General features: G+C 37.6%; 1 protein-coding gene across 4 annotated transcripts in view; it reads left to right on the top strand.

The window, feature by feature from the left end:
• Positions 1–17,514, top strand: part of LOC129764910 (nuclear receptor corepressor 1) — a 167,435-nt gene that overhangs the window by 24,120 nt on the left and 125,801 nt on the right. For all 4 annotated transcript variants that reach the window (XM_055764548.1, XM_055764545.1, XM_055764546.1 and 1 more), the window contains exon 2: positions 4,666–5,360. In XM_055764548.1, coding sequence (XP_055620523.1) covers positions 5,227–5,360 — 134 coding nt within the window. In that variant the 5' untranslated portion in view covers positions 4,666–5,226. The remainder of the gene's footprint in view (positions 1–4,665; positions 5,361–17,514) is intronic.

The following is a 17,514-nucleotide window of genomic DNA, read 5'->3' as shown; positions in this document are numbered from 1 at the left end:
AAATCGCGGTGTGCGCGGGCGCATTATCATGAAGTAAAAACCATTCTCTAGATCGGTACTGGGCGGACTGAACGCGCCGTATCCGTGCCAATAATCGTTCCAGGACACTTGTAGAAGACCGCATTCACTCTTTGCACAAATTTTGATGGCAGCTCTGTGCTCCATAATTAAAATTGTGACGCGACAAAAATCAGTGCGATACTCTTATCAGCCAAAACTAGCTACTGAATCGAGATAGCGGTTCACGGTAGAAACGGTAACTGGGCAAAAGTTTGCGGAAAGTAGTTCACGCGTTGGAGCAGAGATAGCGCCACTTCCCGATTTTAGTGCGCGGTAGTCCCAGAACCTTTTGAATGCACTGTGTAGAATCGAATGTGCACCCGTGGCCGAGTGGTTAGCGTCTCACATTATCATGCCGGGTGATCGGGTTCGATTCCCGTTCTGGCCGGAGGATTTTTCGTCAAAGAAATTTCCTTCGACTTGCACTGTGGTCACGCGTATTCTAGAGCTTGCCCCTCGGAATACATTCAAGGCGTGTTATTTGGCTTAAGAAATCTCAACTAAGTATTAATGAATGACGCTAGTTAATGCATATGTTGAGACGGCAAAAGTTCCACAGGGAACGTTAACGCCATTCAAGAAGAAGAAGAAGTGTAGAATCGAACAAATTACGACATAAATTTATTCGATTCTATGTGCACCGTTTTGTTCCACAATCTTTCGTCATTCTTCACGCAACCTGCAAAATCCATCATCGCAGAACTTCTTTGTTTCGTCGTTAAAAACTGTGTACAATGAGTCGAAATTCTTGACCTTTACTATATATAAATAATATCCATAATTTATACCTATTTTTCAGAATTTTAAAAACACATGTTTTTGAGAAAAATGAATTTCAATTTTCAAAATATTAATTCTTCAATAATTTTTTTCTTGAAAATTTGCTTGATTCGTTTTAATGTAAACCCTAAAAAAATCCTACATTTAATTTTTTGACTAAACTTTTGTAGGTCTAACAGATTTAGTGCCCATCTTCCGATGTATATGTGGCTTGTTGGAAATCGTATGGACTATCTATTTTTCATATCTATTTTTTTTACAGAATTTAAACAAAACATGTTTCCGATAAATTGAAACTTAATTTCCAAAATATTTTTTTGGTCAATAAATTTTTTTTCGAAGATTTATTTGATATTTTTTAATGTAAACATAAATACAAATCGGACTCGATTATGCGGAGCATTGATTTTCTTTTTCACTCCGGATAATCGAATCCTCCGGGCAATCAAATCATAAAAAAATAAAATAAAAAAAATTAACACAAAATTTGACGTCTTTGCGACACTAGTGAATAAAGTTCGATTGAGGTGAAATTTTTTATAGTGTATTTTTTGCGGGAATCGACGTTTTTCAGGAAGTTGTAGGTCGAGTCCGACCTGTAATATCCTACATTTCATTCTTTGACTAAAATTTTGTAGTTTTAACAGATTTGAGAATTTAAAAAAACGTTTTGAGAAAAAAATAATTTTTATTTTTAAAATATATTTTTTAGAAATTTCTTTTAAATAAAATTTTGGCATTAAACAATTTCCTATATTTCATCCTTGGACCAAAACTTTTCAGGTATTATAGTTTTTGAGTTATAAATCAAAATTAAGAAATTTGTTTGGCCCTTTTCAAAAAGTAGTCTATTTTTTGAATATTTCAAGTATGCAAAGTTGCTTAAAAAACCCACAATGTTTCACTGATATCTGAGATGGTGCTGCCAGCAGCCAGTCGAGTAGGCATGAAATTCGTCATAACATTTCTATCTCCCTATTGGTACCTTATACACTGCGTTTCATAACTATAGAACCATTCCATTTTTTGAGTTTCCAGAGATCTGGAAGGAATCGATTGAATTGGAGTATATAGTGTAGAGTACAATAACTATCTTCATTTGTAAGACTGGCCATTTGAACTTTATTGTTGTGTTCAGGTGAGAAACATTTAAAAAACTAAAATTCCAGTGTTTCATGACTATAGAACCAGATGAAAAAAACTCTCACTCCTTAACACAATTAACGTCAATTTAACATGAATCACAATAAGTTTCTAATTCTTAGGTCATCTTCAGTTCTCAATCAGTTCAAATAACCCATTCGGGGTGGTTTCGATCAAGCTGCGTTTAAGCTCTTCAAACCACTCATACTGTTTGTAAGCTGCATCTCCTATTCGTACGACAACTCCACATAAGTTCCTGACAGGGTTTTGGTTTAGTAAACAAGCTGACCAGTCCAGAATCTGAAGCTCCTATTCATTAAATCATGCCACAACCTTCCAAATTTTATGAATTGATGCCAAGATGCCCAATTATCACATTGTTTTTGGTGCAAAAACAGCAGTAAATGGTTCTGAAGTACTTCATTGCACTTCTGACTGTTCCTTCGTGTTGATGGTAAGCTATCTAAACCAGGCCTTTTTGAGAAAATTTTCCCATTTCATTAGGCATTTTGGCATCAATTCAAGAAATTTGGAAGGTTGTGGCATGATTTAATGAATAGGGGCTTCAGATTCTGGACTGGTCAGCTTGTTTCCTAAACCAAAACCCTGTTAGGAACTTATGAGGAGTTGTCGTACGAATAGGAGATGCAGCTTACAAACAGTATGAGGAGTGGTATGAATAGCTTAAACGCAGCTTGATCGAAACCACCCCGAGTGGGTTATTTGAACTGATTGAGAACTGAAGATGACCTATGAATTAGAAACTTATTGTGTGCTCTCTTTACTTTGTGCCATATTACAGCAACGCATTTGATTTTTGACTCACTATCTATATGCCATAGACAGTCATCATCAATCGAATTGTCAAACGTGCGGCGTTGAAAAAAAATGCTGGCCTGATGGCCGGCCAGCCTTAAAAACAACATTCATCAAACACCGTTCCATAAGGTAGTGTTTTTTTCCATTCTTCAAATTAAACATCCAGTTTAATTTATAAGAATGGGAAACAAGTTGAGCTCGAAATATTTACGAACATGCTGCTCGAATGAACATGTGTTTCTCTATCACAAGTTTTTTTTTTCATGTGCACATGGTTTGCAAAATTACTTTGTGTGTTTTGCAGAGAGCGGGTTAGAGGTTTTCGGCGTATGAAACGTACGTGTCTAATTGATGCTTCGAATAAATAAAATATAAAATATCCCCCGTCATCGGCCTCGTCTTTATAAACATTTCAACAAAATGGCCGACCTACAAATATTTCCAATAGCGCCTCGCCTTGCTTCCATCGCTGATGGACGAGAATGTGTGTGGCTTTTTGCGATCTTTAGTCGGTCGAGAACGAGTGAAGAGTAGTCGTCGAGAGAAGCAAACACAAGAGGCACACACACAATATATATGCATGGTTTGTGTGCTTATAAAATTGTTTTCTTATTTTGCGGTACCGATTTTCTTACGCGCTGCTTACCAGTCAGTCTACCGCTCTTCTCATTTTGCGTCCTTCGGGAGTCTCGGTTGGTAGCACTCCGCTCCGCTTTTTTTTGCTACCTCCTCACGAAGAAAAAAAATGCAGAAGGAAGACGGATCAATGCGAGGCAATAAACGATGAAAATGAAATGTGCCTTGTTTTCGCCGGCTCGCCACGTTCAAGAAGAAATAACGGAGCTCTACCCGGGCACTTACAGTCATAATACAACGGAGGAAGGCACGAGAAATCCAGATGCTTGAAGCCTCTCCATCCGAGGAGCAATCTCTTGCGAAATACGCATGTTACAATGGGAAATTTTGTCGTAGCACGTGGATAAAAATAATAATGATTCTCAGAGCAAAGACCACATTTTATATGATAGGATGCCAAAAATCGATTATTTCGATGATTTTTTTCCCACAGTTGCCGAAATCATCATTCATGACTTTAAACCCAATCAGCATTCTTTCCAGCTGATGGAATTACATTCCCTACTGTGTTCGTCCTTTTTTTATATTTATTCCGTGCTTTCGTTCCATTTTCGCTTCTCGTCGATCCGTTCTCTCCAACTCTCGGGTTTCCTCTTCAGTTAGCATTTCACGTCTACATGGCACGGTAGAAGAAGCACTTCTCGTTGTTCCCTCTGCCGAAATGTGTGCCTATCTGATCTAAGGAGAATGGTTCCCTGGATTACGACGGTTCCGTATTGGAGGTATGCAGGAACGGAGAGTAGTGAAGGCAGCCAACGCATTGACGCATACGGAAATTGTTGTGAAAGAATATCTGCAGAGAAGAAGGGCATCAAGGAGAAGTAATACGAGTGGCAGCTGGATTAAGGGACGGGACGGGAACAAGTGAGGGTGGTTGATCAGGTTCATAGCATAGTCGAGGTGAGATTCATGAGCTGTCGGTCCTGCCGTGGATGACCTCGAAACTAAGCAGAAGTAAAATTGCAACGGAAAATAACGAAGAAGAAGAAAAAGTGCAATGAAATTGTGTGGCATGTGTGTGCATGGATATGTTTGAAAGTTCGTTTGGTGAGACACGCCTGTCAGCCTGATTACAAATTTCTGGATATACACTGTGAACATGTTTTTGCTGAGTCACTGAAATCACACTTCTCGTGTAACCTGAAACATATCATATTCAGTGCTTGTGTTTGGACTTGAGATATATATATATATATTTTTAAATTATGGGTTTTCTTCTACTTGCAGGTGCAAAAGGTGAATACGTGCTGTTTTCTTTTTAGTATTTTCTCAGTTTCGGAACAATCACACATTTCAAGAAACGGAATGGGTTGTCGAAAATCGATCTCTGAGCAAGTGATTCATCTGTGAATATACCTGTGCATAATCGATATCCGATAGGAAAAAAAAATCGGAAAAGTGAAATACCGTGTTTTCTGAAACATAGTAGCTGCGACATACTAATTATGTGATTTTTTTCTTCTGTTGTGAATATATGCAGATAAAAGGAAATCCTGATGAAGAGAAGAAAAAAAGCTGATGCGTGAAGTGAAGTTTAGCCCTGTGTGAAAAATGGTATTTGAAGAAGGGCATGCTCAATAGCAGCGCAAGCAAGCAAGAGAGAAAAATAGTAGTGATTAATTGTTGCTGAAAGTGAATATGTTTGGAGATCACAAGTGTCTCAACATAGGCAGTTTAGCGTTAAATAAGTGAATGAGTGAGCCGAAATTGAGCCGAAGTGAAATTTATAAATTCAACCAACCAATCTGTGTGAACAACTACGGAAAAATATGCTGACTTCGGAATGATATGGAAGCGGCTATACGTTCAGTGCAGCAGGTTGGGCCGCCGGGCCAGAGGTCCGACACTGGCCCTTCATCGCAGCCTCCTCCGACGATGTCATTTCAGCAGCGGATGCCGTCCGGTGTTGCGCAAATCCATAGGTAAGCAATTTATTTTCAGTTTAATTAAAGTCTCTTGGATTAAAACATCTTGAGGTATCTGAGAAAAATTCATTTTTAAAAAATCGTGTCAAGACGGCACCATGTTATACCATGTGGATCGGAAAGAATTTTTGAGAGTTCTCATTTTGATAACCTAAAAGAATGGAAAATAATCATGTGAAGAGTCATAGACATTTTTATGGGGTATCGCGGAAGGAATTCATTGAACAGTATCCAATTAAATCTGAATAAAAATGTAAGGAATTTCAGTTTTCAAAATTTTCTCAGACTTGTTACACACATTCAAGAATTATCACTCAAAATGGAGTATTCAGTATCGGTACCTCAACCGTCGCACGGGGGAAATTTTGAAAATATTTTCATTCTTTGCTAAATATTTATGTTTTTAGCTATTTTAACTTGCCACAGCAATCCTATGAACAAAAGATCCTCAGAAATAAATGCTTTACTCAAATCACGTAAATTTGGCTTTTTACAAATTTTCTATGAAAAATATTGAACCATGGAGTGTAGTTGGCAAACCTTCAAATCTTTTCTAGAAAACAATATATCCTAATAAGGGAATTACATGTCTTGCTAAACTATTTGATATTTGATGAGAATCTTATCTCCAGGATTAAGAAACTGCGAAGATTGTTAATCAGCGAATTAAGTAATAGAGAAGTTTCGCGCCAAATTTGTCATCAGTCATTTTTGTATTGCGTTGACGTCAACAGTCAATCTGAGGTGGGACAGGGTTATAATCGAGGAAAGTGAATCGTAAATCGAGAGTGAATACGAATCGGCATTTCCTGTGGTCAATTATATACCGTAGTACTTCCTACTACTACTTACTACTGGTCACTTTGGACAGAATTACTACATCATTAGGTATCAGATTTCAAATGAAAATTTGAAAAAAAATTAAATATGGAACGGAGTAGGAGTTTTAGCATGAAATTTTGATTTCAACATCCGCACTTAAAAATGTTTTCAGTTTCCGAATATTTTTTCAGATTTCAGATTTAGGTTTTTTTATCTTTCTTGATTATTGCATTTAAATTTTAAATTCGATTCGTGAATACTGAGTTCTGAAATTCGTACTCATATCACATTCCAGAATTTTCTATGGACTCATATTAATAGTCTCGGATCTAGAATCGAATTTCATACTCTAATTGTCTGGTTTTTCATTCCAGATAAGGATTTCGATTTCAGATTGAATATTTTGATTTCTAAACATCGGAATCGATAATTATGTTTCAGGTTTAAGGTTCCTTCAAAATCGAGTCTCGCTCGTAGTGAATCGATCGGACCAAAACCTGTAACATCGAGTCCAGGGTGTCGACTACCTGGAAAAAAAAATTGAAAATCAGGGAATATCATGGAATTCAAACGATGTCAGGAAAAATCAAGGAATTCGGTCGCCAATCAGGGAAAAAGAATTTTTATTACTATATAAGCTGATCAGAATTTCAATTATTGCGGTACATGTGCATTTAACTAGCAGATTATTTGTGTACATTTGTTGCTTTTGCCCTACGAAATGGGGAAGGAAAGATCTTGGATTTAAATAGCTGCGGATGGCATATTTTACGAAGTATCTGTCAGCTATCTACCATGTCTTCAAACCTGTACCAGTGCGACACGCCTGATTCACATCGTATTCGGGAAGCACTGTAAACCCATTGACGTTTTGAGTTACAAATGGAAGGAAAATGTCGGTGAAACTCAAAGAGTTTTCGAGATTACTTCTCACACCAGAAAATTTGTTGAGAGTCGTACGTCAAAGTAGTTCAGTGCTTGAACGATCCGCTGCTCCTGATTGAACTGTTTTTTTTCAAATCCGTTGCCGATCAAGTTAAACCTTTTTACCGCGAGTTCGCAATTGATAAGTCTATAGTACCATTTTTGCACAACGCCCTGAGCCAAATGACCAAAAGTATAATGCGAAGATTTATGAAGATCTATCAGCTAAAGAACGTCAATCATTTTGTCGAACTGAGGTCCCAAAAATGAACGACTGGACCATTTTCAAAAGAATTGCTATCGGGGGATAAGTTTACGGATCTTTTTACCAGCGTGAAAGTGATCTACTATTTTTCGCATGGAAACGTCAAACTAGAGAAGGCCTTTCCCATTATTTTAGAATGTGTTTATGAAAATAGGCAGCTAAGCGACAAATTTTTGATGGTGGGTTTCACACTAGAAAGAGAGCTTCAATACAAATTTCGAAGAAGCTAATCGGAATTGATGAAACGAGAAAGAGCGGCGGACTCTCTCGAGATGAAACGAAGAAAAATTTGGTACAGAAAATTACAGTACAGAAAGAAGCGGTAGTTTGCGGGAAAAATTACTTCGTTGAAATCATAACAGTTTCGTGAAATTGATCGGAATCAAAATGTGTATCCATCATGATAACTTTGAACAGCAAAAATAAATCCTATTTCTCATTTTCAAACCACTTCTCAGTCGTCGTCTCAAATCTTTGTTTATTTAAAGTGGAAAGTTCTGCTCATTCCGGATACGCCGAAAACATTATTTGAGTAACTAGAATAGTGCGGGGCAAAGTTGTGCACCTAACTGTTGTAGTCCAATAACTCTTGAAATAAAAGCAAATAAAATTCAGTTTGCTGACTAAATTGTAACTATATACAGGGTGGCGCATAAGTCACGTACCCGATTTGCACAAAAAAAAAATCGTATAAAAAAATGTCTCACGATACAAAATCTTTATTCTCGAATAAGAAAACGATACAAAGTCGACAACCGAACCGCTTAGGAACCAACACGCTCGATAGTTGCAGCGCGATCGTTATTTTTTTTCCTTCAGAGAGCGTTGCGTGACTTATGCGCCAGTCTGTATATTACCTTCGAAACGTAGTACAAGAATTTCTCGGGTTTTGTTAGTGGACACAAACCTTTTTCAATACAGAATGACCAATGCGTAGTTTTGCCCCATAGTGGACGCAAAAGCGCGCACCGTACGGGGCAAAAGGGCGCACTTATTGAATTATACTTCTGAGGTAACTTGTAACAAAAATAAATACTTTATCATTACCAGTGGGAGAAACATCATCACTAGAGTGTGTAGGCACCATAGAGTGGAAAAGAGGGGGGTGTTGTATGATGTTTATGGGTGGGTGTTATGGTCGAACTTACCACGTGGAAATTTTTGGGAGGAAGGGGACTGACAATATAAGATATCTGAAAATGTCCAAAATTTGAAACAGAATTATTTTTATTAACAAACTAGCTGACCCGGTGAAATTCGTCCCACCCACAATTGATATATTGATATAAATCATTTCGAACACTCAAATTCCCACAGAAATCTTTTTTTCTGTACGTAATCTATACTCGTGGTATATTATTTCTTTTTTTCATATCAACCTGATGCAAACTAAGACGCATCAATTCTGATACTGACTGTTTAAATCTGTTGCTCCTGTCTTGAATTAAATGTAGGGAATCCTCATACTGACTGTTTAAATCCTTTGCTCCATTCTCGAGTCGTGAGAAATCAAATCATTTATATATATATATATATATATATATATATATATATATATATATATATATATATGTATATATACACACTATAATCTACTATAGAATGAAAGTTTCCTTGGCAGTGTAGTTTCCAACTTTCCAGTTATTTTAGGTAACTAAATCGTCATCCCTAAAATTGAGAAAATTAAATCAAAACATCGCAAAACACTTTTTTCCTCAAAACTTTTTGCCACTTTCATGAAATGTATCTTGTTTATATGTGTGAGCTGCTGGTGTAATAATTTATCAAACAAATGCACTGTTGTCGAATTTTCATGCTCGTTTGTTTCAAAAAAGACCAATGCGCACTTTTGCCCCGCACTACTCTACTGATTGAAATTATGTTAAAGAAGTTGTTTTCAATAATCAGAATAACTGTTTTATAAAAAAAATATTGAATAACATTTTATGATTAGATTTACATCTATTCCAGTGATTGCAGTACTTGTCGACGGATCGCGCGGTGTTTTCGACGTTGATCGTACCGTATTCTGGTGTCGGCTTGTCAACAATTAAGCCCATTTGAGCCTCGAATTGACTTTAAATACGTTTCCTGCATTCCTCGAAATTTTTCTTGTTAGCTTCTCCTCGAACTTGCCACGTTTTGAATGGTAGTCTTAAAATAAAGTACCAGATAAATATCTTCTCACTTTTTGAAATGAATAAGACAAACCTGAAAGCTAAGTGTAATAAACATTCAAAAGATTTGATCCAGCAATGCAGAATCGACAGACCGAACCTGAATTTTCTGGAATTAGAACTTTTCCGTAAGATAGCGTGCTTACATGCTTTCCCATCGAGCATGGTGGACAGAAACTCGAAAGTTGCCTGCAGATCGATACCGTGGCAGCAATGACTCTACTGAAGATTGCTCATTAAGAATAAGGTTTGTTTCTCCTTTTGCAAACATGACCATGATGGGTCTGCAGAGATGTGTAGGATTTTGCCACAAGGTTTCTCCTGTTTCAACATCAATTAGTTTGACGGGCATCAAGCAATTAGGAACAAGTATTTATCTGTTGAATTTTCATTTCAAAACTTTTGTTTTGTGTACTGTGTTTGGTACAGCCGTCCATGCCCCATTTGCAGATCAATTTCGTTTTTGTAGGGTTAGTTATGTGGTGATGCTTTATCTAGCTTACCAATACTTGTTTAAATAGTTTTGGGCATTCATAAGCAAGTATGAGCGCATTGGAAACCTGAAAAATAAATCTTAATAGATTTTTGTCTCAACACACTGTGCGACTGTGCTTGTTGGGTAAAATTTGTAAAAGCCAAATTCAGAATGGTGCACCCTAGAAGCGAAATAATAAAAGTTTTTTTAAAGGAATAAACGAACAAGGTTTGAGCAGAATCAAACCAATTTTTCAGTAGATAATTTTTCATTGGAATTACTGTAAATTTGTGACAAAATATGAGGTGAATTCATTGATAAATAAGAAAATTGTTTATATAACGATAAAAATAGCTTTTTTTTGGTATAAGCAACTAGTATATTTTTGATACTTCTATAAATCAATTCAATTTGATAGAACAAATGAATTCTCCGATTTTTGTTCTGGAATTATGGATTGGCTGATGAAATTATGGATTGGATTAATCTGAGTCAATAAAATGAACCGACTTAGTTAACAGGTGATCTGTACAACGTGGCTATTTTTAGCTTCCTTCCGTTTAGTGTAGAGGTGTTGGATGGTTTCGAATCACGTTTATAAATTGCACTATGTGGAACACTTTATGGCTTTTGAAAGGTTTTTCTTCGCTTGAGAACCAATTATGGCCCACGCAATCATCGTTAGATGATTGCTTATCAATTTCCATTGAACGGATAACCTCTACTGAGCTGAGACTGTCTAAAAGATAAAATAATGATGAGATCAGATTTAACTTATTTCGCCGAAAAGATCGGCGCAATTACATCGAGCGTAGATGATCTGGGATTCCATGGATTTCTTGACGTATGAACTATCTGTTACAATTAGATAGAGATTAGATAGAGAAATTACAAAAGTACAGGAAGCTCTCGGATGGAACTCGGATATTTGTTGCATGTTGATTTTGAGTATCTTTGAATAAGATACGCCGCATTCGTAGTTGAGAAATGGTAATTAGAAAAAATTTCAACCCTATTTTATGATATTAATTTCAATACTATGCTCTTTTAATTATTTTAATTATCTATATTGCAATAAATTGCTAGGGAGTGTCCAAATAGATTGGTGCTAAGATTTAGTAAATTCGTCAAGACTTTATTGAGCAATGAGCACTCAAAATTGAACAGTTTCCGTTACGCAACCGATATTTTTCAATTTGTTCCCTTAGTATGTTCCACGACGATGAAAAATTCAATGAAAAAAAGTGCTTATAAAACCTCTTTTAGTTATACGTTATATGCGTAGATCCACCGATTTGTTTGATTTTTACTGGAATATAAAACCGTTGGCTACCGTTACCAAATTGTTTTGTATGTTAGTAATGTCACCTGCTTTTCGAATTGTATATTATGCCTAAATAGTTGTTGCTAAAGACATTGTTTCAAATGCCGTTAGTTGAAAAAATCAAAAAATTATTTGGATATTTGTGGGATTTGTGGGAACCACAAATCCTTCCTGTGGAACATGTCCAATTCCTGAGAACATAGCGTCCGTCCATAAAATAATTCGACCTGATCTTTGAAACGATTTACAAGGCTAGAACATCTTACACACACAAGATTGTACGTTATGTATCTCAAACGAGAACATCAATCGCAATACATTAAAAATTATTGATCTAAACTTCAGAACGATTTGGAAAGCTCATGAACATCTAGCATTTGTGGATTCCTGACGAACGATTGTCGTAGTGTCGAATGAGGTAAACAAAATTTGAAGGGATTAATGTGGATAATTGAATGGAGCTGGGGATAGTCTAACCTAAGTGCTCGTAGGCTAATTGTACACTAAACGGTCAAAACGATTTTTTTAAGTTGTGAAAAATCTGATTGCGAGGTCTGACGGTTATGTTTGTACCCTGATTATGAAGAGCCTGAAGTGTTGGCTAAGAATGAAGCAAGGTTTGCTCAGCTGTTTCCTATATCCAGACCGTTTTCGGGAATCTAGTAAAACGGGAATTCTCTTGTAAATTCACGGTCAGTACGATGTAGGTATTTGGTTCAATTCACGATCGGTCAAGTATCTTGAGTTCACTGTTGGGCCGGAAGTATCGGCTAGAATCAGGCTGGGGTAAGCTCAGCTATCTGGCCTATAAAACGATCGCATTAGCAGACCGTTATCGAGAATCTAGTAGAACTAGAATCTTGGTATTGCGTTCAATTCCCGATCGGTCAAAAACATTTTAGGATGGGAAATTTTCTTGATATTTAACGTACTACTCAAATAATACTCAAATCTTTGTAGGGGTGAACCATTGAGATACATTAGAATAAATGAGTCGGAAATTACAAAGAAAATACAGAAATACGGGATGGAAAAATGCACCGACAGGTATAAGGTGTTTTTGGTTTTAACATTGCCCCTTACCACTAAGCTGACACGAGATGAACATCATATGCGGATCCTTCGAACGTAGCTGCCATGGACTTTTTATTTTATAACATAAACACTAGTTCTTCAATGGTTCAAAGGTAAAACATGAAAAAAATGTGAATTCAACAAATCTCTGATACTCTTCAAACCACATGAGCAAATTACTTGCATAACTTTATTTTCGAATTTTTCTGTTCTGATGTAGTCTCTACACTTATTTTTCCTACGTCGTAGCCCTGTACCATATTCTTCCCATTCAATCGAGAAACTTTTACTTAGTCGCGGCATACATACATACACTATCAACAGATACATAGGCTCCCCACCATGTTCCGGTTATGGTTTGGAGAAAATTGATTTCTCGCGTAACTTTTGAAATGGTCCTATGTAACAAATGTAAACAAATCGAGTTAATGGATGCACGCTATTAGTTTTCAATCATTGAATGTATTACAAAAACAATCGTTCACGTATCTGTCTTCTTCATCTTTTTATCGCTGATACAAAAAATATCCAATGTACAGATTCGGATTTTAAGCGCCCGGTTGTTACTTCGGACGCTTCCTTCCTCCGACGCCCGAAACGTCCGAAGTAACAAAGCAGTCAAAACAATACGAAGTCGTACTTCGGTCGTTTCGAGTTTTTGTTTCTTACAGGTGTTGTTACCGATTTCAGTGCAATTCGACGAGTGATAACAATAATAATCTGCCTTCAGAATGAAATGCTGTTATTTGGATTGTTGTTTAGTAGTTAGTTTCAAATTCTTATCGTGCAACGTAATATGTCCAATGTGCAAATAAAAAAAAAAAAAAAAAAAAAAAAATATATATATATATATATATATATATATATATATATATATATATATATATATATATATATATATAAAAATATATATAAAAATATATAGGGTTGGGGAAAATGAAATGTCGTATTTCTGATTGAAATTTGACGCTTTATTTAACATACTTAAAATTATCCAATTTAAGTCAAATATGCGCCGTTTTGTTCGCAAACTTGTTGCCATTTAGAAGGCAACTTGATTATCCACCCCTTATAAAACCCCCCTTCTTATTTGCAAAAAACTCAGACAGCCAGTTTTCGCAAGCCTCTTTCGAGGCCAATTTAGTATCACCAAGAGCGTTTTGCATGGACCGGAAGAGATCGCTTGGAGCCAGGTCCGGACTATACGGTGGGTGCAATAGGACATCCCATCCAAGCTCCTGTAGCTTCTGGCGGGTCATCAAAGATGTTTGAGGCCGAGCGTTGTCCTGGTGGTAAACAACACCATTCCTATTGATCATTTCTGGCCGCTTCTGGTCAATCGCCTGCTTCAAACGGTCAAGCTGCTCACAGTAGAGAACCGAGTTGAGGGTCTGGCCATAGTTGAGCAGCTCATAGTGGATGATTCCCTTCCAATCCCACCAAAAACACACAGCAAAACCTTCCTGGCCGTCAATCCGGGCTTGGCGATGGTTTGGGCCGGCTCACCGCGCTTCGACCACGACTTTTTTCGCTTAAGGTTATCGTATGTGATCCACTTTTCATCACCAGTCACCATCTTCTTCAAAAATGGGTCCAGTTCGTTCCGTTTCAGCAATGCATCGCAGGCGTTGATTCGGTCTAAAAGATTTTTTTGCGTCAACTCGTGTGGCACCCATACATCCAGCTTTTTTTTGGAATCCAATCTTCTGAAAATGGTTCCAAACGGTTTTATGGTCTATACCCAGTTCCTGGCCAATCGAGCGAGTGCTCACATGCCGGTCTACTTGGATGATTTCAACGATTTTATCGGTTTCCACGACGATTGGTTTACCAGTATAGGGTGTATCTTCGACAGCCACTACACCAGAACGAAATCGATCAAACCAACGCTGTGCTGTGCGAATCGTTACAGTATCGGGTCCATAAACTACACGAATTTTTTCGGCCGCTTTCGTTGCAGTTTTACCTCGCAGGTAGTAAAAACGTAAAAATGACGAGTTTTTTACTTGGTGGACTCCATCTTTGACGCGCTATAACTTGAGACTAAAAAGGACAATCACAACACTGTCAAAACGACACTTGTAGCACAGATTGTCGTCTTTAAATAGCCGTATAAAGGCCGTTTTATATTATCCAGCACGTAGCGTGAACGGCACGTACCGACACCGGCAGACAAATACATGATGTATTCATATCATCAGACATAGCAACTTCTCTGTACGGACCGGCAACGCGGACGAAGCGGAGAAATGCTACTGGTGATTGAACCGATGTCGTACCGAAGAGCGACGAACGCACCCATACCATGAACTTTGACGTTTGATTTGTTCGTATGGTGCTACTCGCCCGTGTAGTCGTGCCCGGCACCGGCAAAATATTCTTTTCGAGAAATCCTTCATGCATTTGTCTGAAACGTGCTGTGTATGTTCGGAGCCGTTCCGCTATATATACGCATATACATTTGAAACACACGCAATAATATTGGTCTTGCATGAAACGTGCCGTGCCGGTTACGCTACGTGCCTGATAATATAATATTACCTTAATATGACCCGATGCGATAAGTACAACACAAGATATGTTTAAGTGTTGCCATATATTGACAATATACGACATTTTATTTTCCCCAACCCAATATATCCACAAACTTCACACGTGTTCATAAAAAGTATACCATTTCTAGGAAAATAAACCGACCAACCTGTTAGCGCCGTTTAACCGTCATCGAACAACATAAACTATATTTTTGTTCTGTTCACAGTGTTAATATAAAATATCAACATCAATCAAAATATACTTTCACGAACCTTCCCATTTGACAATCGAGTTTCTCTGCATTAGCATTTGATTCGATTCATTTGTCATAGAGACATTTTCCAAAGGGTTTCTGCTTCCGTCACCTTCATATCACAATACAAATTAGATACAAACAAGTTCTTTTGGGTACCATCATAAGTTGTGAGTGAGCGCAGGGAAACGAGGGAGGGTTAAGAAACGAGAGCAGTAACGTGAGACACGCAGTAAATAATAAGAAGCTTCCAAACCGGTATTCCTCTTGCGGAAAACATTTTCATGTATTATTTATACTAGCGCGAACCGGTTTGAGAGACCATCAAGAAAGATGATGGGCTATCGATGCAACAACAAAAAAACAGGAAGTGGGTTATATCTATGGTATAACCGCAAGGGTGACGTAGGACTATCGTTGATTTAGAGATCATTTGTATGAAGTTGAATCTGAATTCATTCTGAATGAATGAATATTTGGAGAACTTCGAAAACGAGAGCGTTACGTTGGAGGCACAAGGTTTTATGCATCCAATATTGGATACGGAAATATCCTACTGATGGGGAAGAATAATCTTCAGAAGCTATCCTGTTGATTGCGATTGATTGAAAAACCCCAAAACCAAATGTATTTGGTCACAGTGTTACATGGATAGAAAACATTCAATTAAACTCTTTCACATGAATATATTTTGAAAATTCCCAAAGGAACTGGCAGATTATTTTCCAGCAATGATTAGATCTTTCCGGAACTTTCTCGATGCTGAATGGCATCCTAACGGAAAGAGTTCTGCGCGTGTATGTGTCGATCCTTCGCCGTCCACCTCCTCCAGCACGTTAGGCAACGATGTTGTCTTGTCGATGTCCTCACGAAAAATGAATGTGTCTCACCACCAGAATATCGCTTAAGTATGCTTTTTGTGTGTGATTGAATCGAGAGAAGGTGTGGTTTACGATGGCAATTTGGAAGGCAAACTAGAGGGGAATGAACTCTCTGAGCTCGGAACTTTCGGCGACTGAGCAATAATCGATTGCGGGCGCATACAATATTGGATACGGAAATATCCTACTGATGGGGAAGAATAATCTTCTGAAGCTATCCTGTTAATTGCGATTGATTGAAAAACCACAAAACCAAATGTATTTGGTCACAGTGTTACATGGATAGAAAACATTCAATTAAACTCTTTCACATGAATATATTTTGAAAATTCCCAGAGGAACTGGCAGATTATTTTCAGTAACGATTAGATATTTCCATATTTTCCTCGATACTGGAAGCCCACCAGTGGTTAATGCCAACTCGATAACCACCTGTTAATAGCACTTGATTGAAACATATTTGGTCACAGTGTTACATGGATAGAAAACATTCAATTAAACTCTTTCACAAGAATATATTTTGAAAATTCCCAAAGGAACTGGCAGATTATTTTCCAGCAATGATTAGATCTTTCCGGAACTTTCTCGATGCTGAATGGCATCCTAACGGAAAGAGTTCTGCGCGTGTATGTGTCGATCCTTCGCCGTCCACCTCCTCCAGCACGTTAGGCAACGATGTTGTATTGTCGATGTCCTCACGAAAAATGAATGTGTCTCACCACCAGAATATCGCTTAAGTATGCTTTTTGTGTGTGATTGAATCGAGAGAAGGTGTGGTTTACGATGGCAATTTGGAAGGCAAACTAGAGGGGAATGAACTCTCTGAGCTCGGAACTTTCGGCGACTGAGCAATAATCGATTGCGGGCGCATACAATATTGGATACGGAAATATCCTACTGATGGGGAAGAATAATCTTCTGAAGCTATCCTGTTAATTGCGATTGATTGAAAAACCACAAAACCAAATGTATTTGGTCACAGTGTTACATGGATAGAAAACATTCAATTAAACTCTTTCACATGAATATATTTTGAAAATTCCCAAAGGAACTGGCAGATTATTTTCCAGCAATGATTAGATCTTTCCGGAACTTTCTCGATGCTGAATGGCATCCTAACGGAAAGAGTTCTGCGCGTGTATGTGTCGATCCTTCGCCGTCCACCTCCTCCAGCACGTTAGGCAACGATGTTGTCTTGTCGATGTCCTCACGAAAAATGAATGTGTCTCACCACCAGAATATCGCTTAAGTATGCTTTTTGTGTGTGATTGAATCGAAAGAAGGTGTGGTTTACAATGGCAATTTGGAAGGCAAACTAGAGGGGAATGAACTCTCTGAGCTCGGAACTTTCGGCGACTGAGCAATAATCGATTGCGGGCGCATACAATATTGGATACGGAAATATCCTACTGATAAATAAA

The sequence above is a fragment of the Toxorhynchites rutilus genome, chromosome 2, assembly GCF_029784135.1.
Source record: "Toxorhynchites rutilus septentrionalis strain SRP chromosome 2, ASM2978413v1, whole genome shotgun sequence".
Lineage (NCBI taxonomy): Eukaryota > Metazoa > Arthropoda > Insecta > Diptera > Culicidae > Toxorhynchites > Toxorhynchites rutilus.
This window is presented reverse-complemented; position numbering and strand designations above follow the sequence as displayed.